General features: G+C 50.5%; 1 protein-coding gene across 3 annotated transcripts in view; it reads left to right on the top strand.

The window, feature by feature from the left end:
• The window catches only part of SSH2 (slingshot protein phosphatase 2), a 103,610-nt gene extending 82,398 nt beyond the window's left edge, over window positions 1–21,212 (top strand). For all 3 annotated transcript variants that reach the window (XM_037373070.1, XM_037373079.1, XM_037373089.1), the window contains 7 exons: window positions 1,011–1,104; window positions 1,232–1,360; window positions 4,230–4,276; window positions 5,754–5,900; window positions 8,257–8,457; window positions 12,746–13,589; window positions 14,899–21,212. In XM_037373070.1, the coding sequence (XP_037228967.1) occupies window positions 1,011–1,104; window positions 1,232–1,360; window positions 4,230–4,276; window positions 5,754–5,900; window positions 8,257–8,457; window positions 12,746–13,589; window positions 14,899–16,869 (3,433 nt within the window). In that variant the 3' untranslated portion in view covers window positions 16,870–21,212. The remainder of the gene's footprint in view (window positions 1–1,010; window positions 1,105–1,231; window positions 1,361–4,229; window positions 4,277–5,753; window positions 5,901–8,256; window positions 8,458–12,745; window positions 13,590–14,898) is intronic.
• The last annotated feature ends 355 nt before the right edge of the window (window positions 21,213–21,567 follow it).

The following is a 21,567-nucleotide window of genomic DNA, read 5'->3' on the forward strand; positions in this document are numbered from 1 at the left end:
GCCAAGTGTGAGGGCTTAGTTGCCTGTTTTGTAGTTGAAGAAATGACTTCACTAGCCCCAGCTGCTTTCCCAGTATAATTGTGCCATTGGTTGATTTACGCTCTCAGATATTTCCTGTTGTTGGAGTTCAGGGAGTGAATAATAACGCTAAGCAGTTGTTCAGCTGTGAACAAGTCTCACACTTGATTGTTTTTTAATGTACAAGGAGGGTGGCTGAAAAGTTTTGGCAGGCTGTCAATTTAATATTCTCTTGTAGCTTTTCATATATAAATTCTATGTAACCCACCCTTTCACTAGTGCAGCAAGTGAATGATTTCCTGGGGACACCTAGACAACGTTCTCTTAATTGATTCCTGAAATAGTGCGTGAGGTTAAAAGGACCAGGAACTTTGATGATTTTTGTGAACCACCAGTGGGACAGTTGTAAAGCAGAGAAGTGTCTGTGCAGTCACCGTCTTGGCAGCCTTCCAGAGGAACGGAAAGGTAGTGCACGACGTTACTGCTGGGTCCCTTCTAAAGATGATGGGTGAGACAGATTTGTGCTGCTGCTCTGCTGCAGCTTCCCCTGGTGTTAGTCAGGCTATTTTTGCAGCTGGTGATAAGGCCCCTGGCAGCAGAGGCTGGAGGAATGCACAGAGGCTTAGCTGCTCTTGTCTCTCCATGTAAGGAGCTATGGAGCTGTTACCTTTCCAAGAAAGGTAGGGGGGAGCTTACATACTGCTCCAGAGAGTATAATGCAGCCTTCCCAATTTAAATTTTACCAAATACCAGAGGTTCTCTGGATGACTACAATGGATTAGGAGTATTCAGTTGGTCTCTTTCATATACAACTGGGAATCTAAACTGGGCTTTACAGTCACCTGGATTCCTTCCAGCTGAGGACGTACTTGGGGGAAATAGTGTGAGTATCTGAGGCTCTGCAGAGTATCCAGTCTATACAGTACCTGTTTAAAAAGTGCCATGAGACCAGTTTGTTTCCCATCCCAGTGACTGTTGCTTTCTTCTGATAGCCCAACTGAGCGGGAGCGCACGGAACGGCTAATTAAAACTAAGTTAAGGGAGATCATGATGCAGAAAGATCTGGAGAATATCACGTCAAAAGAGGTGAGTGGTGAGGGAGCAGCACTGGAAGTGCTGTTGGGCAAACTGGAGAGCTCTGTACTTTATGCCATGAAGAAAAGCCAGAACAAAAACTTCACATGGCTTCCCTGTGTTCCTCCTCCCCACCCAGATACGCACCGAGCTGGAGATGCAGATGGTCTGTAACCTGCGAGAGTTCAAAGAGTTCATTGACAATGAAATGATAGTGATCCTTGGGCAGATGGACAGCCCCACGCAGATATTTGATCATGTCTTTTTGGTAAGTCTAACAGTGAATTCAAGAGTAAACAATGCTTAACACTTCTCACTGTGTCTTGGTTGACACAGGGGCCTCTGGAGGAACTGAAAGGAACGCTGAAGGAGAGATTGGCTGATCCTGAGGTCATGTACTCTTAAGCAAGACACCAGTGCTACGGAACAGGGGTAGCCTGGCCCGTTCTTGGCTGTACTACACTTCACCAGCCACTAAACTAAACCTGCCAAGCTGTAGACCCTGTCACTAGAGGATGGAAGGGAAAAAGTCTTAATTATAACCACTTTTCAGGGCTGTTTCCATTGATGTAAGACAGTTTTTTAGCTTTCACTGTCCAGAGTACCTACACACAGAGTTCTTGGAGTATAAATGTGTTTGGGAAGGGCATAACTACAGCAAAGAGGGAGGGGAGCCGCTGGGGAAAGCTGCTGAACGTTCAGGTGGAATGACACTCTTGTAACATGGAAAGCTCTGCGTTCATGTGACTCAGAAGAAACAGAGGAGCTTAACGAAGAATCCTGGAGATAAGTCACTCAAGGAAACATAAACATTTCGCCTTTTAATGTTTCGCTTGCTTAGTTGCCTTTCATGGCTGCTGGGGCCTGTCTTAATTACTGCACCTCCTTCTGGTGAGTCAGCGCTCCACAGGATTTCCCAGCCCTGAAGCAACGGACGCAGGTTTGGTTGGGCTGTCTAGCCTACAAGGTTGGCTCAACTTTAAACAAAGCCATTCCTCTTGGACCAGCTGGTCTTTCCAAATGAAGAGGGCCTCTCCCAGTCTCCTGAAGCTTAGTGCCTTGGCTCAGAAGGGTTGGTGTATGTTAGTGTGAGCACTCCCAAGAAACTGTGGCGGGGTAGGGCCAAGAAACTTAAAAGTACCTACAATGTAACAGACTTTTTTTGCAGACTATGTGTTCTTCAGAGAAAGAGTCCTGTTACAGGCTTACAGTGCTAGTCAAAAGCAGTACAGGCAGTTTAGTCTGCTGCAGGGCTTGGTATCTTGGCTCTGAGTGCATTTAATAGCAGCAAGACCTTTAAAACAAGGCTTGGCAGCAGCACCAGGGAGAGGAGCTGCGGCTGATGTGTGGAATAGAAGTATTTGCAAAGCAGCAGCCTGCAGTGAGGAGCAGTGCTGCTGGGACTGGGCACCAGCTTCATTCAGGAACATGTATACTGCAGGGCAGAGTGGTACAGTGAGGCCTCTGGGAGGCACCGAGGCAGGAGCCCTGCAGGATCCCACTTGAGGAGTGCTAAAATAAAAAGGCAGGAAAGAAGAGACCTGATGATGTTGTTGATTGTGGATCAGAGGACAGGAGAAATGGCTTTCACCGCTGCAGCATTGTTCTCCATACCTGTGGAAACTGGTGGTTCCCAAGCCTGAACTGGATTATTCTTTCTTAGTCAGAAAGAGACAATGTGAAGATAACTAAGTCTGGGGTCCAGGGTAAATATGTCGGGGATCAAAATATGTTTGTTGGCAGGTACTGAATAGCAAGAGCCCCCATAGTCATCTTTCAGATCGTGCACAGCTCTGGAATTTTCTGGGATTGAGCTGATCTCTGGCTGAAGGCAACAGATTCTGTTGAAATCTGGGCTACCACAGCATGCAATGTCTGCCCTTCTATTCTGCTCGAAATGCAGAGTCCCATCTGTGCTGAACCCTTGAACAGTGTCCTCGTTATGATGATTTCTCTTAGGAAGTAGTTCAGTTTGGGAAGAACCAGATGCTTTTTGTTTGTTGTATTCATGTAATGTCAAGACAAGACAACAAGACTTGTCCCCAGTAGCTACCAGAACAGTAATGCGGCGCTTTCCTTTGCGTGTACATCTAGACACGGGCTGTGAGTGCTCAGGACTTTTCTACAAGTGCTGTCATGGGCCCAAGTTCATGCCTGTGAGTCAGAGCTCTTGGAGCTCCCCCGTCTCCATCTCAGACACAGGGTGCCAATGCATGCTTTCTGGGGCAAGCAGCAACCTATCGCTGGGGTGGACACTGCTGCTTCTGCCCGGCTGGGAGGTTCTCGCTCTCAGGCCGACGGGGTTTGCAGGCAGGCAGTGGGTGTGCTCCAAGGGCTGGCTCACCCTGGCTGTGCCTCTCCTGGCCCTGGGGTGATGTGAGAGCAGCCGTGAGCAGTGCAGTTCTGCTGGTGGTGGTAGTGCTGCCTGGGTCACTTCTGCTTACTCCTTCATCTGAACCGTCTTTCTGTTTAGGAGCTATTTTAGGGCAGGGAAGCAGATAGCTTGTGCACCTTAAATTTTGAAGGAAGCCTTTATCTGCGTGGCTTTGTGCTCAGTTTATGTGTTTGAACAGGAAGTGAGCAGATTGGAGGGCATGTGTGTGCTGCAGAGAAGGGGCTTAGCTAGCCAGGGTTGAATGTGTTTATTTCTCTGCTCACACAGGCTTTGAACATGGGGAGAAGAGGTGTAACCCCAAGTGAGCTTACGGTGTTGCTGCCTTTGATGTGTGAGATGGGTGTTTCACATATAAAGAGCACCTGGATGGTTTTTAAATGCAGGCAGTCTCTCTTCTGTAGGGTAGAGCTGGCAGCAGCCTCCAGGGAAAGGGTGGAGTGGTCTCAACTTTGCTGAGGTTGGTTTGTCGGCAGTTTGCAGGAAGTGCCAGCATACAGCCTGCTTTGCAGAGCTGCTTCTTGCTTCAGAATAGATCTGGTTCATGGGGCAAGACAAGGTGCTGCACATCAGCCCTGTTACCACCCTTCTGTGTACCCCTATACTCAAAAGACCCCCTGGCCCTCCAGCACTTGGCTGGCCAGCTTCCTCCTCCAGTTCACTGGTGACAATCCCTCCCTCCATCAGTTGCTTGGCCATGCCTTCCTTCTGGCTGATGTGTCCCTTTGCATCATTTTCCCTGCAGGGCTCGGAATGGAATGCCTCCAATTTGGAAGATTTGCAGAACAGAGGGTAAGTAGCTTCATGGCATCAGCTTAAAAGCAAGAGCCTGGCCTCAACACTTGTCTGTGCAACAAAATCTCTTCCATACCTGCTGTGTAACCTGAGTCTCGCTAAAGGGTTTGCAGATCTCAACAAGCTCTTGCTTCCTCCAAACTCCACATCCCACAAACAGGCACCCTAAAGTAAAAGAATCTTGTTCCTTGACCTTGACTGACATCCCCTTGGCGAACAAAGGAAGCCAGCAATCTCATAGCTATAAGTAGCAAAAAGCTACAGTTACTTAACTGGATGCTGCATGGTTGGCTCTGTGCCCTTTACTCCAGCCTGTTGTTCTGGACTGAGGTCTCACCATTACAGAGGTGCTTTGGAGTCTGGACCTCAGCAGACTGCAGCAGGAAGGAAAATATGTAAAAGAGCATTTCTTGCTTTGAGTCAGGCCCAGTAGGAAGTCAAGTCCTGTAGCTCTCAGCCCTAGCACTGATGGGTTTCTCTGCCTCCTGCCCTTTCTACCTTTCAGGCTTAAGCATAGTGTGTCCTTTCTCTAGGCCAGGTGGATCTAAGCACCGAGAGTTTGCAATTAAATCACTATTTATTGGTTTGGCTTATTTGTGCTAATCCAGTGGAAAAAAATAATCACACTGCTGAATTGAATGGATAGCGTACTTCTGTACCCTGGAAATTAGCCTGGCAAAATTGATTCTTCTCATTCATCTCAGGGTCTGTTGCTGTTTCCTTGGGTCAAACAGGTCCTACTTGACTGCCGGTGATTTCATACCTGCTAGGGAGAAGGGATGGCACTCCCTTGCAGTGCTCTTGTTCTGGCTGATATCCCAGCATGAGTGCAATTCATAAGCATCTTACAAGTAACCCTCAGGGCTAAAAATACTGGATGTAGTGTACATAAATACCATATGCTTTCTCTAGCAGTTTTCTTTCCAGAAAATTTAGGGATAAGAAATAAATCCTCCCAGTGGCTCATTGTCTGTAATGTCTCTCTAGTTATTTTATGCATTTGTTTAACTACAGTCTCGCTCATGAGCTTATACCTTCAATCGTCCTGTGGTGTTGGTGCTGTGGGAGGAGAGATTCACAAAGGGGCTTTGAGAAAGTGTCCAAACACTAACTGAGCAGTCTGTGCAGGAGCTCTGTGTCACCAGTGTTGCTAACACTTAAAATAGAGAGAATGGTGGGCAGGCTGTGTAACCTGACATGCTATGGAGGAAGTTTCTATCCGTTATGGGTGGAAGCCCTTTTATCAGAGGCTGGGCTCTATATTGCTCAGCGAAACCTTGTCTGCGTTAGCCGCTTCTTCCTTGCATGAAGCCCTGGTTGCCAGGGAGGTATGTTCAAGACTGCAACTTCAAATGCTTTGAGTTTTGCCATTCTCAAAGCAAGGTGAGGCTGTTGTGTGGCAGCTGTGATATCTCTCTGAACTTGCTGTGTTCTGCACACTCTGCATTTTTATCTGCTGTCTGTTTCCACACAGGGTGCGGTATATTTTGAATGTGACTCGAGAGATAGATAACTTCTTCCCTGGGCTCTTTGAATACCATAATATTCGGGTATATGATGAAGAAGCAACAGATCTTCTGGCTTACTGGAATGACACTTACAAATTCATCTCCAAGGCAAAGTAAGTCTTCTCAGAACAGAGCAAACACATTTAGAAGATGTATACTGAGCATTTTATATTTTCCTACTGAGTTTCTTAACTACTTTTCCTCCTTGTCTATCTAGCATCAAAGCAATTTCATTTTTATAGTTTCTAAGTGCTAGAGTTGCCTTCCACAAATTTCCATTCTTGCAGGTGCTTCTACAAGGAGTCAGTAGGACCTAGTGAGGGGTTTCTGCCCAGCTGCAGTCCAAGCTAACAGTGGAGATCATTCCTGTACTAGAGCTAAGAGCTTGCCTGCCGCTTAGGAAATGCGGTGGCTCTGCGGAGGTGCTGGTGGGAGGAAACAGCAGTAACAGATTGAGTAGGGTTTAACAAAAGAAAGAAGCAAAACCTTGTAAGCCAAACACAAACATCAGTTGTTCCCTGCATTGTGAGGTTGTACAATGAAACCCACAGTCTGGAAGTGATTTCTTGTAGTGTAATGCCGTAGAGCAAACTCTTCCCTTTAACAGGAGTAAATGCCTGCATAGGTCTCTGAGCTGTCACTTACAGTGAGTAACCTGATAGCAAATGCAGAAAGTAGGGCCTTTTTACTACAAAGAACTGCATCCCAATTGTATGAGCTGTCTCCAGTTAATTCAGCAGCCTTCTTAAGGGAAAACTGGTCAGAAATCAGGTTGGTATATGTTGCCTTTGAAGTATTATTTCCATTACAGAAGTCTGTCATCTCTTAACCATAGCTAGTGCTTGTCATTTCTCATAGCCTTTAAAAGCTGACTTGTTTGAGTATGGCCCGAGACTTACTTTATTTAAGATGGTTTCTTTAAAAAACATCATTGTATTCCCTTAAGTATTAATTTTGTATTGTTGTCATCCTCAGAAGTATTCTGCCCAGAACATTTTCCACTGGGGTTTAGGCGATGTGGCCTCAGCACTGTCTAAGAGTTAATAATCTTCCAAACTGGGGCAATTACTGTCCCCCCTTCTTTGCCCTGTCTTCTTGTGCTTGGGGTGTTTCGAATCACCAAAAGCATTGCAATGTTTTGACCAACTGGATTTGCAAAGTTGAGAAAGTCTTAGAGCATCCCAAAAGCTGCTGTGGCCCTGTATGCCCCAGGCAGTGCAGGTGTCACTCGGAGGCTGGGGAGCGTGGCTGCAGGTACAGGTCAGGCAGCTGCGAGCAGCCGAGCTCTGAGCTTGTGGAGGCACATGACCCTTGTGCTCTGTGGCCTCCTCGTTTATCCTGTGGGAACTTCACATGGCTGGTGATCCAGAGCACCTGGCACTTAAAGGAGAAAACGAAAGGTGCCAAACCAAGTTCTGTCAACCTGCTTTGTGCCACTGCTGTCCAGTGCACGGAGATCACCAAGAAGGATCATAGCCTTCCTCCTCGTATTTCATGGCAGACAAATGTTTAATTCCTTGGAGCAGAAAGTACTGGCTGCCCTTTCAGGCTCTGTACCAGCCTCACCAAGCAGAGTAGCTGCTCATTGCACTCAAAGGCACTGTTTGCTTTGCCTTCAATAAGAAGGAATGAGTTAAATCTGCAGGATCTTCCATCTGATTGCAGCAGAGCACTGCACTGCAGCCATCATTTGAGGTCTCTACCTGCAGCTGTGGGGAGGTCATCTTTTCCACATGCTTGATTTGGATAAGGTGCTGAGGTGAAGGACTGTTGCAAACAGAGCCTAGGGGGTGAGCTTTCTACCCATAGGCAGTCCTGAGACATGGTGGTATCAACAAAACTCTTCCAGGTTGTTCCTTGGAGCTTTTGGCTGGATTTGCATCTACCAGTGTCTCGAGATGTGGATGAGAGCTAGGTGGGGTTTCAAACACCTGACTAAAGCGATGTTGGTCTTGTTCAGCCAATTGCCACAGCCAGTAGTACGCTGTCAGAAATTTGCATAGAAGAATATCTGTGTGCTAGAGGCTATACTGAACTGCTCAGTATCTTCTAGTGGATGTGTTTCTGAACTGATGCCGCATTTGTGTGATAGGTGTCATTTTTATTTGGAGTACTGCTTGATACTAGTGGGCCATTTGGGCTGAGTTCAAGGATGCCATAATTAGTCTTTAGCTGCCTTCATAATAAATATCTGCAAACAACTGATGTTTGTCCACTTGGCGATAAAAGCTTTGGAAGAGTTTTTACAGCAAAATCTGTTAAGAATATTAAGACCTTGTTCTTCACTTTCTGTGTGTCTTGCTCCAGTTTGTAAATTGGATTATCAGATCACATCCCAGACTTCAACTATGGCCGCAGTGTTGAAAATGTGTTTGATAATACTCTGGTAAAGAAGTTGCTGTTTTCTTAAGCTTCTCAGAGGCTGTACTTTCTGTTTAATGAACCTCCTTTGTCTGTCTCCTGCTTCAGGAAAACCGGTTCTAAGTGTCTGGTGCACTGCAAGATGGGAGTGAGCCGCTCGGCATCCACGGTGATCGCCTACGCCATGAAGGAGTACGGCTGGAACCTGGACAGGGCTTACGACTACGTGAAGGAACGGCGCACCGTCACCAAGCCCAACCCCAGCTTTATGCGACAGCTGGAGGAATATCAAGGGATCCTGCTGGCCAGGTGAGTGGAAGGAACGATGTTGATAACCCACGTTAAGTGATAACACTTAAATTATTGACTCCATTATTTTGATTAGAACTTCCATCACTGCATTATGTAAGTAAGCTCGTGATTGTTTTGGGAAGGATAGTGCTCTGTTTTCATGGTTTATCTCAGCTGAGCCTGGGAAAATGGGTGTAATAAAGAGCTTTTAGGAGGCTGTTTGGCTTCTAGGATGGCTGTTTTTTGGAGAGTAGCATCCCATGAGCTGCCATTTGAATGCAGCATTCAGAGCTGTGTAGACTCCAGCAGAGATAAATGATGTCCCTATTGCTTGTAACATCACTTGGCAGGGAACTCGCTTTGTCTCCGTCGCAGCCCTGTTGAACATGCTCCTCCTCAGCAGCTGGTCTGGTTTTATTTAGATCCCTTTGGTGAGTGTTGGTGTTAGGGGAGGGGACAGGATGTTCTGTGCGTTGCAACAGCGGTGTTTATTCCTGCATGGAGTCCTGAGGCTGGTCTGGAGCTGGGCCTGGGTATGGGCCAGTGTGTTGTAATCCCAAGCCTATCACCTGATTAGCAAAAAGACATAAAGATTGCATGTTTCTGAGAAATGCACTTGTAAGCTGTGTTAAGCAATGCCTTCACGTGATCGGCTGGAAGGAGGTAGTGATACTCTGTGTTTTGCCAGATTACGGTATTTTGTTTAGGATTCTGGTGTGCTTTGCCAGGGAGCAGATCTGAAGCAAGCAGAATTACCCAAGCTGAGCCTCCTGCCGCAGGAGGTGGCTCTTAGCATGTTTTCACCAAAGTAGTTACTGGTGCTGTTGAAGGGTGCCTGCCTTACGCTGTTCTTTACAGCAGCTCCGGCACTCGTGTACCCTCTTTAGGGCACACTTCTCACCTCTGTCCTCTGCTTGGGTTTGTCCCTTTAGGTCTGTCCTGTCCACTCGCAAAGACCTCCCTGCCTTTGTGCTCAGTTAATGACTTACTGTTCCTCTTTTGCTCTCCACCTGCTCCCAGCAGTCTGGCTCTCTCTGCTGCTGGGCCAGGTTTGGATTCCCAATTTTTACACCAAACCCCTAGTATAAGCCGCCCCTGTCACTGAAGTGTGCTTCCTCTTTCCCTCTCTGCAGAGACAGCAGCCTGAGGGCTCCTCCCAGCTTACTCCCTCATCAGGTGCACTCACAGGATCTTTGCCCTCTACGTGCCTGCCGCCTTCTCCCCACTGCTCCCCAAACATTGACTGCCATAATGACCCTCTCTCTCTCTGAAAACGCAGCCGAGTATGAGTCTCAGGATAGATCACAGTGGAATAGGTATTTTAAGAAATTGTGCTCTTCTGGACTGAAACCTTTGGAGACGAACACCACACCTGCCTTTGGCGTCCTGTGTGACAGCAAACATGCTGCTGGCACCAGTTAATAAAGGTCAGTGCATAACTCTGAGCTAGAGGTGACCTGACCAGTGTGGTGTGCCATGTAGCACTGAGCGGACTGGGAAATTAGATCTGACTGGAACCAGACCAGCTGGAGGAAAAGAAGCTTTTCAGATGTGAAAAACACACCAACATCCTTTGCAACAGGTTGGTGAACACCTGTGAGGAGCCCTGGGCTGGTACCAGCTGGTATAGCAAGCACATCTTCAAGCCCTCTGCCTTGCAATTGGTTTAGGTAATCTGTTCGTCTGGTAGTTGGTGGCACACCTGCAAAGCCACCCTCTACAAACAGTTTGGTTAAGGATTTATTTTATTTTCCTGTCTTCCCGTAATTTATTTTTCAGCAGGTAAATCTTTCTTGCTGCCATCATTTATATAGTGTGTGTCTCCCCTTCCCACTTAAGCACACCACTGCTCCTGACCTACTCTGCAAGTCCCAATACAATGGCACGAACAGGATTACTTGTGAGGCTTTAAAAAATGCAAGAGCAGTGCATTACATCTCTGTGTGTAGGGCTAAAAAGCCTGCAATAAGTGAAGCTTCACTGAAGCAAGGAATGGCCTCTGCACTGCAGAGATGGTCCCTCTTTACGCAGTTCCCTTCTCAGCTCCAAACTGCTGCTTTGCTTTTTTTTTTTCCCCTCCCTCTTTCTTCTCTGTGTTATTTAGCTTTGCCCTCTGGCCTCTGGCTGCCTTGTTTATTGCTGCGGTATTCCAGGACAGGTAAAAAACAAAACCCAAAAAATCAACAGATTCACGCTCATGTGACTGCTCCAGTTTCAGAGGGAAGGTATGTGAGGGCAGCCATGTGCTCGCACTATCTAGTTACCGTTTTGTGTTGGGGTTGTAGCAACTGGGATATGTTTTCCAGCTGTAAAATGAAAACCCTCTGCCTGCTTTTAGTCACAACAACAAGTGTGTTTTGCTCTTTGGGACTGTCATACTTCCTGGGGTTAGTTAAACTGTCCCCCTCCCTCTGGTGATAGACACAGAAAGGCTGAGCCAGCCCTGTTTCTTTTATTAGTTATGGATAAGTTACAGGAAAACAGTGTTTGGGATCCCCTGTGCCTTGAGCAACTTGTGAATCAACAGCAATAGTTTTATACCAGAGCCTGGAGAGCTGGCTGCAGCATGGTGGGAGGTGTGGGGGTCTCCTGGTGCGAGGCTGGTGTGGACACAAGCCCTGGTGCTGCCCACAGACCTTGTGCCATGCCTGGCACACTGAACATCTGGGCTGCCATGGGCTGTTCTCCCTGGTGCCAGGAACGCTGCCCAGGAAGGTCAAGAGGTGGCTGTGAGCTCTAGGAAGGGGTGTGGGCTCCTGACCCTGCTTTTAGCACCTCTTGCTAAGGGCTGGAGGAAGTGTGAGATTAAAAAGTTACAGTATACCTCTGCCAGTGGTTGCTGGCATCGGGTTTGATTCGCGGCTCAGGGCTGTGCTAGGAGAGTTTGGTTTGTGCATGCGCGAGGTGGGTTTGACTTTCAGAGTCAGATGCGCAGCAGAGTGCTGGATTTGAGCGCTGAAGCGACGGGGTGGGAGGTGCCCTCAGAAAACACCAACAGCTTCTTTCCAGGTTACACAAGCAGAGACATGGGAAATCTTCGGCATTCCATACAGAGCCTCAGCACAACCTGCCTCACAGGCGAGCCTGGTTCTGCTGCCAATGTCAGACTTTGCTCCAAAACCCGTTAGAGGTGGAGCACACACACACACCCCGAGCAATGCCTTTTGGCCTCTAGTCTTCACCCTCCTGTCCTCTGAAGGGGCCCAACTCTGCCCTGTGTCATACATGAAGATTGTAGCTGATTATGGGGTTGGAAAGCTAAATCTGCGATGAATTATTTTCCTTAGCTGTTGGGCACCCACAACTAAACAGGTACATTGTAATTAGTTCAATAGCATCTGTTAATTACCCTACTGCAGCCAATGGATGTGTCTGGGAGCACCTGCTCACACTAGCAAGGGACTGGAGAGGTTTAGCAAGGTCTCCTGCAGCTCCAAGGACCTTTCTGTGGTATCTGCTCTCCTCCTAGGGGCAAACGGTGGAAGCACAGCCCTGTGGCCATGGTCACTCAGCAAAGCCCTTGCAGGCATGGCTAGCTGGTGTGGTCTCACTGTGAGAAGTTGCCTCCTTTGCTCTCTGTAAGCCCAGGGGCATGGGCTGAGTTTTTTGGCAGGTGGAGCTAAGGATGGTGGTGCCATACCGCTGGCAGTTGCTTTTGCTTTGTGACCGCTCAGACCTTCCTAAAGGGGCTGTCCAAGAGCTGGACAACTCTTAAGCTTCCTTCCTGTGAAAGGCAGGTGGTGTTTTGTGCTACTTGTTGAAAGTTGAGGATGTCTTCTGTGTTCTACACACACTCATACTCACATCCACCCACCCCACCCTAGCCCCTTGGTTACCAGAGCCTAGTTATATCACTAAAGCTATTCAAAGGAGCCACAAGGGAAATTGGACTTATCTTCAGTGTCCACCACCCATTCACATCCAGGACTAGGGACCCTGTCTCTTCTGGTCATTGCTCACCTGCTAGCAAATGGAAAAGTGCTTGCTGGCTGAGAAAGGACCAACTTCTGTAGTCAATTAGACATCGCGTTTGTTGAGTAGACCGATAAAATACTGCTGGGGAATACACGTGTGTGGAGCAGAATGGTGCCGTGGGGTTCAGCTCCTGGAAAAGTCTTTTACTGGATCAGCTTCTCCAGCAGCAGGTTTGGCCCTGCACTGTTTAGGTGAAGCTGCAGTTGTGGTCAGTGAGCCCAGTATTTGGCACGGTTCTTCATGAAGGTTGCATCCTCTTGCAAGAAGGTGGGTCTGCCTCTGGTGGGTGAAAACACTGCTCAATGTTTTCATTTGCTTTTCTTCCCCACAGCAAACAGCGGCACAATAAACTGTGGCGCTCGCATTCAGACAGCGACCTCTCAGACCATCACGAGCCCATCTGCAAGTCTGGGCTGGAGCTGAACAAAAAGGAGATCACCACCTCAGCTGACCAGATCTCAGAGGCAAAGACCAATGACAACCAGCAGCCGATGTCTCCCATCTACTCAGCTGAGCTAGACAGGGAGCAGCAGCTCCCAGAGGATGCAAACATGATCGAGGAGATGTGTGTGAAGGAGGGAAGGATCCACCTAGAGTTTACGTGTCGAGATTTCCACACTGAGCAGATGGAGGACAAGCTGAACCTGAACAACATCAATGGCTGTACAGCAGGATGTTGTGTAGACTCTGTCCCCCCCGATAACTGCCATGCTTCTGAGGCCTTAATGCAACTCCAGCACCCCTTGGAAATAACAGAGTTTCCTGATTTGACGGTGGATGACCTAGAAAAAGATGCTCTTAAGCCTGATATGAACGTGCACTTGGTTCCCATGGAAGAATTCACTTCGTGCTTAAAAGACTTTCCCCAATCCCCAAACCAAAATTCACCGAGTCTCCACCAGAATCCCCAGCCCACAGTGACAGACCTCAGTACAGACAGGATTGATTTCTTCAGTGCTTTGGAGAAATTTGTGGAGCTTTCCCAGGAGAGCCGGTCACGCACCTGCTCCCATTCCAGGGCAGAGGAGCAAGGGAGTGGAAGGAATGGGGTCTCCAGGGTGCCTGTGCTGGAAGTGTCGCCTGCTGCAGATGGGGGTGTAGATGCTCGAAGGAACAGCTCTGGAAACTCTCCTCAGGCATCGGATGACTCTTCTACAGATGAAGAACAACAAAAGGTTAAAATAACTTGCTCATTTTTTTAGGAACTGCTGCTCGAACCTATCTGCAGCTAGTTCTCTTGTGGGAGCTTGCTGCTGACGGGATTTTCTAGTCCTGACTGTCACTGAACCCGGGTAGCTGTTCAGGGAGGGATTGCTAAATGCTCCCCTGCCTCCTTTTTTCTTTTTTTTTTTTTTTTTTTTTTTTTTTTTTTTTCACTTTTAGATGCTTGCCTTTTTCTGCACTTTTTCCTTAAACATCTGTTTGCTGGCAGTGGCAGGGCACTGGCTGAGTTGACCTTGACCTGCCGTGCTGTTCTCGTGAGAAACTTATTTTTGAGTTTTGCATCAGGAGAGCAGATAGGTGGGACCTGACCCAAATGCAGCTGAACCCTCAACAGCTGAGGCTAGCCAGCATCCTAAACCTGTGCAGATATTTATCTGACTTGAGAAATCCATCAAAGAATGGGACAAAACTGGCACCTTTCCCTGGTTGGGAAGCACCAGCACTGGGATAGTAAATCAAGGCAGACATAGAGTTTCCACTGCTGGAGGAAGGCCTGGGGTGATGGGATCAGGCATGTCATGGCTCACTTCTCTCCTGGCTAGAGAGATGTTCCTGACAAAATGTAGTAACCTCTGAACCGAGGTACCTTTCTTTTATAATTGCTTTCCACCCTTGAGGACTCTCACAGGGACTGATGATGTCCAGGGCCATCATTTTCTGAGAGCCTCTTATTTAAATTCCACACTGCATTGCTTGAATCTTTTCCATCTCCATGTGAGGCAATAAGGCTCTTCCAAATATAATAGGCTAAGGCACTCTCCAGTGATTTGGCAAAAAGAGTGTGTGGATGGGGAGCCTCTCTGGCCATTTTCCTCTGGGAAACCAGAGCATTTCAGCAGTTGGTCATTCTTTATGCTGTACTTCTCTTTGCTCCAATATGTGAGCAGAATCGTTCATGTATTCAGTTCAAAACTGCACTTCTAGCAGCATTAAGTTGTTGTTGTTGTTGTGAACTGAACTTAAAATAACTTTATTTTTCTAAAAAAGGTACATTTCGCTTGGAATTCATGGCAATTAAACAGAAGTTCTTAAATCTCAAGTCTAGGTGAAATTCCAGCCTGGAATATGTTAAATGCAGTGCCAGAGACAGTAATGCTTCTACGGTGGTGATCACAGCAATTGTGATGTATCCCCACACACTGGCACGTGCGCCTTTTGTTCCTCTGGGGACATGAAACCCCGTTTCCTTTAAGCTGCTGCTCTTTGCTGTCTGTCAGCGCAGCTGATCCACTTTGTAATTCTCCTGTTTCTGTGTTGCAGGATGTCCCTGAGCTGCCTAGCACAGGCCATCTCACGAGATCCCACTCGGAAAATGCCATTTCTGTGAAGGAAATTATCACAGAGATTGAGTCAATCAACCAGGGAGCAGGACCAGCCCAGCAGAAAGAGGGTTCGGCCAACCTCGCCCAGACACCAAAGAGGAACACGGTGCATGACCTGCCAGTGGAGGCCATTTGGGCATCTGAAAAGGTGGAACAGAGTGAAGGAGCCAGTGCTGGACACCAGGAAAAGGAGAAGGACCCTCTACAAGCTGAGCAAGAAGCTGCCCCCTCCCTGCAGGCAGCTTCTGGTAAATCAGATCTGGAGGAAGGCAGCCCAGGGGGGGAGCAGCAAGAGCCTCATGGCTCCATCAACCCCAAGCCCAAGTGGTGCCCCGGCTCTGTCCGGCGAGCCACCCTGGAGTTCGAGGAGCGCTTGAGACAGGAGCAGGAGCACCAGCACGCGTCCCCAGTCTGTGTCTTACCCACCCGCAAGAACTCCAGAAATGACTCTCCCGCTGCCGAGCTCCTGCTGCGGGGGAAGAGCGAGGAGCTGCCCCTGGAGCTGGCTCCGGAGGGTGACAAGGTGCAGGGTCCAGGCACTGAGGAGCTGCTGCCGCCTCCTGGGGCAGGGCTGCCTGCACCCCTTGCCTCCCCTGCACTCGAGTCCTCACCTGCAGAGCCCAGCCCAGAGCAGGGAGGAATGGCACAAGAGTGCAGGACAGTGGTGTCATTTGATGGGACGGAGGAGCCATCCCTGCCCTCCCTCCCCACAAAGAGAATCGAAATCATTGAATATGCTCCCCCGGTCAAATCTGCAGAGCGCCCCGATGCAAGCTGTGAGCAGAGCGGGCTGGCCACAGCCACCCCGTCTTTAGATGAAAACTTGAACCCTTCGTTGTGCTCAGAGAAGGCACCAACCTGTCTCCGAGCTCTGACGCTGGTAAATCTCTCGCTGCCGGAGCACGCGGTACACAAGCAGGCCACCTCCACTGCGGGCAGCCCCAGCAAGGAGGGTGCTGGGTTATCTGTTCACCTCGGTGCTGCTTCTCCCTCTGCCCAGGTGACCTCTACACCTTCAGCCAGCCTGGATCGCTCTTCTTACCCCTACGTAATTCACCTGGAAGGTGTCACCGAGCAGAGCACGGGTACAGACGATGAGCCGGTCACACCGTGTGGCGTTGAGGGAGACGCGACTCTCCCATTCAGGGACGAACCCAAGCCTCTCTGCAGGGGTGGTGCCAGCACCTCGAGGCAGCTGAGCGGCAAGGACTTCACCAGCCAATGTGCTGAAAACATGGACCTTGTGGACATCTCTTTCTTGTGTTACGGCCTCCCTCACAGCTCCAGTAGCCGCAGCGTGGAGGAGCGCAGCAACAGCCCCGGGCTGGTCAAGCAGCGAGCGAAGGAAATAGAGGCTCGGATCCGGCACGCGGGGCTCACCACACCCTCCCACATGAAACGCTCGGCATCTTTGGCCAAACTGGACTGCCTGGACCTCTCCAAGGACGACTTATCCGAGAGGGAATCGGCCTCTTCTGATGCCAACCCGGTGCTTCTCACCTGCGTTGCCCTCAGTCGAGGCTTTCGTGAGGGGAGTTTGGAGAGGGGCTCGGAAAGCGCGTGCGGAAAGCATCGCCTTTCCTCTCCGGAGCCCGCTAAGCATTTTGTGGAACAGCTCAGAACAGCCGAGTGCATTGCCCAGAGCAAACCGGTGGAGAGGCCGCTAGCTCAGTACGCCAAAGAGTGCGGCTCCAGCCAGCAGAGTTTGTTTTCCGGCACGGATCCGACATGGACTAGCTCCGAGGAGAGTCCCCCGCTGCTCCAGGTGCAGGTCCTGGACTCCTTGTCTCTGGCTCGTGGTCTGGCTGTTGCACCCCGGCAGCAGCACGGGAGAACTCACCCTCTGAGGAGGCTCAAAAAGACCAATGATAAAAAGCGGACAACCAATCCCCTCTACAATACTATGTGATCCTGAGCCCTCAGCTGTGATTTCTTACCGAGAACCCGTGGTGTTGTGTTCACACAAGGGGCAGGTGTAATATAAGGAACATGCACTTTATTGGTTAATTTTATATATATTGTCATTTTACTGTTCCTGGCGCATGTAGGTGTGGGTTGGTTCTTCTGTGTGTGACTCTGACTGCAGGACTGTTTTGGTTTGTTGTTGGTTTTGTTTTGTTTTTTTTTTTCAACTCAGATAACCTCAAATGTTGGGGTTTTTTTGTTAAGTTTGTTTTAAAAGAACACCTTTATGATGCAAAAATTGATGTTGGCTTGCTTCGGCAAGGAGTTTTGCTTAGAACCAGATCCTAGTTTCTAACTTGAATTTTCCCCATGCCTTGAAAGGGTGCTGGGCAGTTGTTGGGGTGAGAGCCCCCATAAACATGAAGGCTGTGGCAAGGTCCCTTTTTTTGGGCTTTCTTCCATTTCTGCAAACTGGAACTGTATGATGCTAGCAGATCACTCACAAAGCTGCTTCAGGACAAACCCCTTGGGCTCAGTTTGGCTGGTGCATCCCCGAAAGGAGCACAAAGGGGTAAATCCTCCTGATGGATGGGCTCGGAAAACCCCGGGCAGCCTGGCACCGAGATCAGCGCTCCCCTCCTGGAGTGGGTCACGCAGAGCCCCCCATGTTTTGGTGAAGTGGAGCAGAGCTCCTCCACAAGCTGCCCAGCTCGCTTCTCCTCGGCTGCCCTGGACATATGGGTGAGAGGAGGAGAAGCCCCCAAAGCCAGAGTGTTCTTTTAAAACAAACGCCTCATTAGGGTTTTAACCCTCCCATTACTTGAATACTGCTGTGGGCCTTCCAAGTTCATGGCCATATCATCTGTCCTCTGCCCTCCTGCTGCCTCCCCTCTGCCCCAAAGCTGTTCTCGTCTCGTGCTGCCTGAGTCTTCCTCTCCCCTCTGCCACACTCACAGGAACTTCTGGTCGCTCCCGAACCTAGAGGCTGTTGTAATTGTTACATGACACATTGCCCCTATGGAATGCAAAGCTTTGTCCTCTCTGCTGTCACTCCTAACACTCAACCCAGAGGGAAGATCTTTTCTGGAAGTTTTTTCTTTTTTTTTCTTTTTTTTTTTTTTTTTTGCCTAAATTGTATATATGGTATTTATATAGATTTTTTTTTTGTCGTTTCTATGTTTTTTTTTTTAAAAAGGGCAAGACTGCATTCTGTAAACTGGAAAACAAAACCACCTTACTCAAACTCAGTGCTGTTCGTTGTAATCTGCACGGAAATGGGAGTGGGTTTGACTTTGTAAGCTGTCTTCCCTTTCCAAAAGTGAGCCTTGATGCCAGCCTTTGCCAAATGTCTCCCTTCTCCTCCAGTCCTGTGTGAACCCCTGTTACCCCGCTGTGGGAGGGGAACTGTGTATCTGCCCACTTGAAGCTGGCTGTCAGCAGTGCCAGTCGGACATGGAAGGCCATCAGCTGCTCTGAGCCATTCTGCAGGTTCTTGCTTCCCCGGAGAACCTGCATTGGAAGGGGCTGCTCCAAATTTCAGCAAATTATTTTACGGTTTCCGAGCAGTTTGGCTAAAGCAAAGCTCCTCATTTGCAGCTGTATGTATCAGCAAATTGTACGTGTGCTGTAGGAGCAGAGAGGAAGGCACTTGGCCGTGGCAGGAGAGCTCTGGGTGTCCTGTCTGCAGTCCCGTGGCAAGTCTGTGGCAGAAGAGCCAGTCTGAGCTGGTGCTTGGCTCTGGCCCAGACCTGCCCTCCAGGGAGGAGCGAAGCAGAAGATGCAGAATGGCTCCAGCTGCTGAAAGCCCAGCATGGAGAGGATGTGGTGTGGGAGGAGCAGCAGACAAGGCCATGCCTAGAAAGCAGCACTGATGCTGCAGAGCCTTGCAGGCTCCGATGGGACAAGCTCATCTTGAGCCGGAGAGGAGCGCGCAGCACCAGAGCACTGGGGAGTATTGGGAAGCAGCATGCATCTGCCCTGGCAAGGGGTGTCGCTAGCCCCCCAGCTTGCCAGCAGCAGAGGAGAGCCTAACAATTCGCAAGGTAGATCCCACCTCACTGTCCTCCCCCAGCTCCCAGGGATCCTCCAGCAGCAGCGTGCGCTTCATCCCTCCCTTCCCAAGGAGCTGGAGCTCCGCTGGGGGGCTGTCACCTGTGCTAGTGGCAGGCTGGAGCCTAGCCCGAAGTAGCCCAGCAGGGCCCTGTCCTGGCTCAAATAGCGTGTCATCCCAGGCCATTTCAGTCACCCAAGTCCCTGGCCCAGGAGATCAGATACTTCTTCGGGACACTGAAAGACATTTGGCTTCTCCTAGCCCACTCCAGCTGGCTTCAGAGCTGGGCGGGCAGCATGGAAAGGCCAAGTGGCTCATGTCATCTTGTGAAGGACGGTCTCAGTCCTTGCCTCCCCCACAAACCTCGCCAGACCCTGCTGCCACCATTCCTGACCCCAAGGCCTTGTCTGCCTACCCCTCCACAGGTGGAAGGGATGGGGTGCCACCAAACCTGCCTGGCATTGAAGTGAGTGTGCCTGGCTGGCACTGTGACCTGGTGACAAGGATCTGCTTGGGAGGGGAAAAGCCCTGTGTATAATTCCTTCCCGTGGGAAGGGGGGAGGAGAAGAGGATAGGGTTTCTTTGCCCAGCTGGATCTCAGGAGATGTGCGCTATAGGAAGGCTCTTCCATGCAGACCAGAAATGCTGCTTCTTTCCAATACTCTGCTGCTGTCGGGGCGCTTCAGCTGGGGAGGGCGGCGAAAGGGCGAAGGGCTGTTGCAAGGAGGTGCTTTGCTGTCCCCTTGTCCTCGGCTCTGGCCCAGCACAACGGTGTTTTTTCTCTGTGAAGCCTGTGGACGGGCGGAGGGAGTTGGGGAAGGTGGTTCTCTTGCGGAGTTATGAAGGCCTCGGAGGTCTGGAGGCTCTGGGATGGCTGGAGGGAAGGGGCTGGAGGGGCACGTCACGTGCAGCTCTCCAGGGACCCCGGCTCCTCCTCAGCCAGTGTCTGGGCAACGAAGCCACCGAGCCCCTGGCATCCAGAGGTCTCTGCCCGGGGACAGTTGTCCCTTCTCCATGCTGGTGGCTCACGGGTGGGTGGGTGGTGGCTGGTTCCTGTGGCCACCCCATGAGAGCTTCTTGTGGCCCACTGAGCACTGCGGGGTGCAGCACCTTCCCCGGATGGAAGGAGCAGCACCCCCAGGGTGCTCAGCAGCTGACAAGCCTCGCTGATAGAAGGGGTTTAGGAGAAACATGTTGTTTTAAGGGCATTTTTGTACAAAACAATTGTTCTTTTGGTCTCTTGCAAAGCCCTCTCAGAGGACGCTTTATTGTTTACATTGACTCTTGTACAATATCTCAGCCATCGCCTCCCCCCTCGCCCGCCCCATCTCCGGCTGTACTGTAACGTGTGAGCCTTGCACAAACGGATAGCGTGTGCGTGAAACTGGTTTTTACACTGCGTTCTGTTGCACTCGATGGTGTGTGTGTGCGTGTGTGTGCGTGTGTCCGGTCTGCTTGAGAAGTTGTGACATGTACAAATCTCCCCCCCTTCGGCCCTTTCCTGGGGGCACGGTCCCAGCGGGTGGCAGGAGGGGCAGGCGGTGATGCCGCTTCTGGCTCACTTGGATGTTAAACGGAGCAGGGATTGGCTCTGTGCCCCTCTGCCAGCAGAGGCCTGGTGGAAGGTAGCCCGCCCCAGCTCTGGCTGCCCCTGGGACCTCCTGGGAGGAGCGAGCTGCTGGGAATTGCCGTGGGCACCTGCCGGGGGGCTCCCGGAGCCTCGCAGCTCTCCCAGCCGGGTGGCAGGAGGAAGCCATACCTGCCGCAGGTCCCCTGCTCCCGTCACAGTACGTCCTGCCTTAATCTGGTCCTAGCTCCACGCAGACCCCCACATATCTCCCTAAGGGAGGGACCCCCCAAGCCCGTGCTGGCGTGGGGCAGAGGCAGGCACCGGCCTGGCACAAGTGGTGTCCAGGCTGGGCAGGGGGCTCCCCTCCGGCAGTGCCACCAGAGGTGCTAACAGCCCGCCTGCTCTGCAGACATCTCTGTTGGCACAAAAGAAGGTGCCAGTGCCTTTTTATTTTCCTTGATGGAGATGCGGTGTCCTTGCGCTGGCTTGTAGGGGTTGCCCCAGGGCCGGGCAGCCCTCGGGACGGCCGGCGGTGGAGTTGCAAACCGGGGAGGGGAGCGCTTCTGGCTGCCCCTCCTGGATCTTCCACGGTGGCTGGGATCGTCCCCTTTCCCCCTAAAGACTTTATGACCGATGTGCTCAGCTGTTTTTAAATGTGAACTTGTGCACTGATGTGCAGATTCAATGTTCTTGTTACCGAATGAATAAAGTTTTATTTTGAAGATGACCTGGGCGTGCTGCCTCCTGTGTTGGGCGTGGGGCTGGGGGCGATGCATGGTCTGTGCTGCTGCCGGAGTGCCGAGCAGCAGCGGGGATGTGGGCAGCCAGAGCGGGGTTGCTCACTCACACTCACGTCCCCTGCCAGAAGGACAGATGGACCCATCCTGTCCCAAGGCATCTGTACAGGGGCTGCGGAGCCGGTGCTACCAAGCACGATGCTCTTCCAGATCCCGCTGCAGTCGCAGGGAAAATGCCGGGGGCTGCATACATAAAGCTGCTCGGGATGCTGCGGGTGCCCTTGCTGCACTGCCACAGAGGAACTGTGGGGAGGGTCCTGGGGCTTTAGCTCCAAGCGGGACGTG

Source organism: Falco rusticolus, chromosome 1, assembly GCF_015220075.1.
Source record: "Falco rusticolus isolate bFalRus1 chromosome 1, bFalRus1.pri, whole genome shotgun sequence".
Lineage (NCBI taxonomy): Eukaryota > Metazoa > Chordata > Aves > Falconiformes > Falconidae > Falco > Falco rusticolus.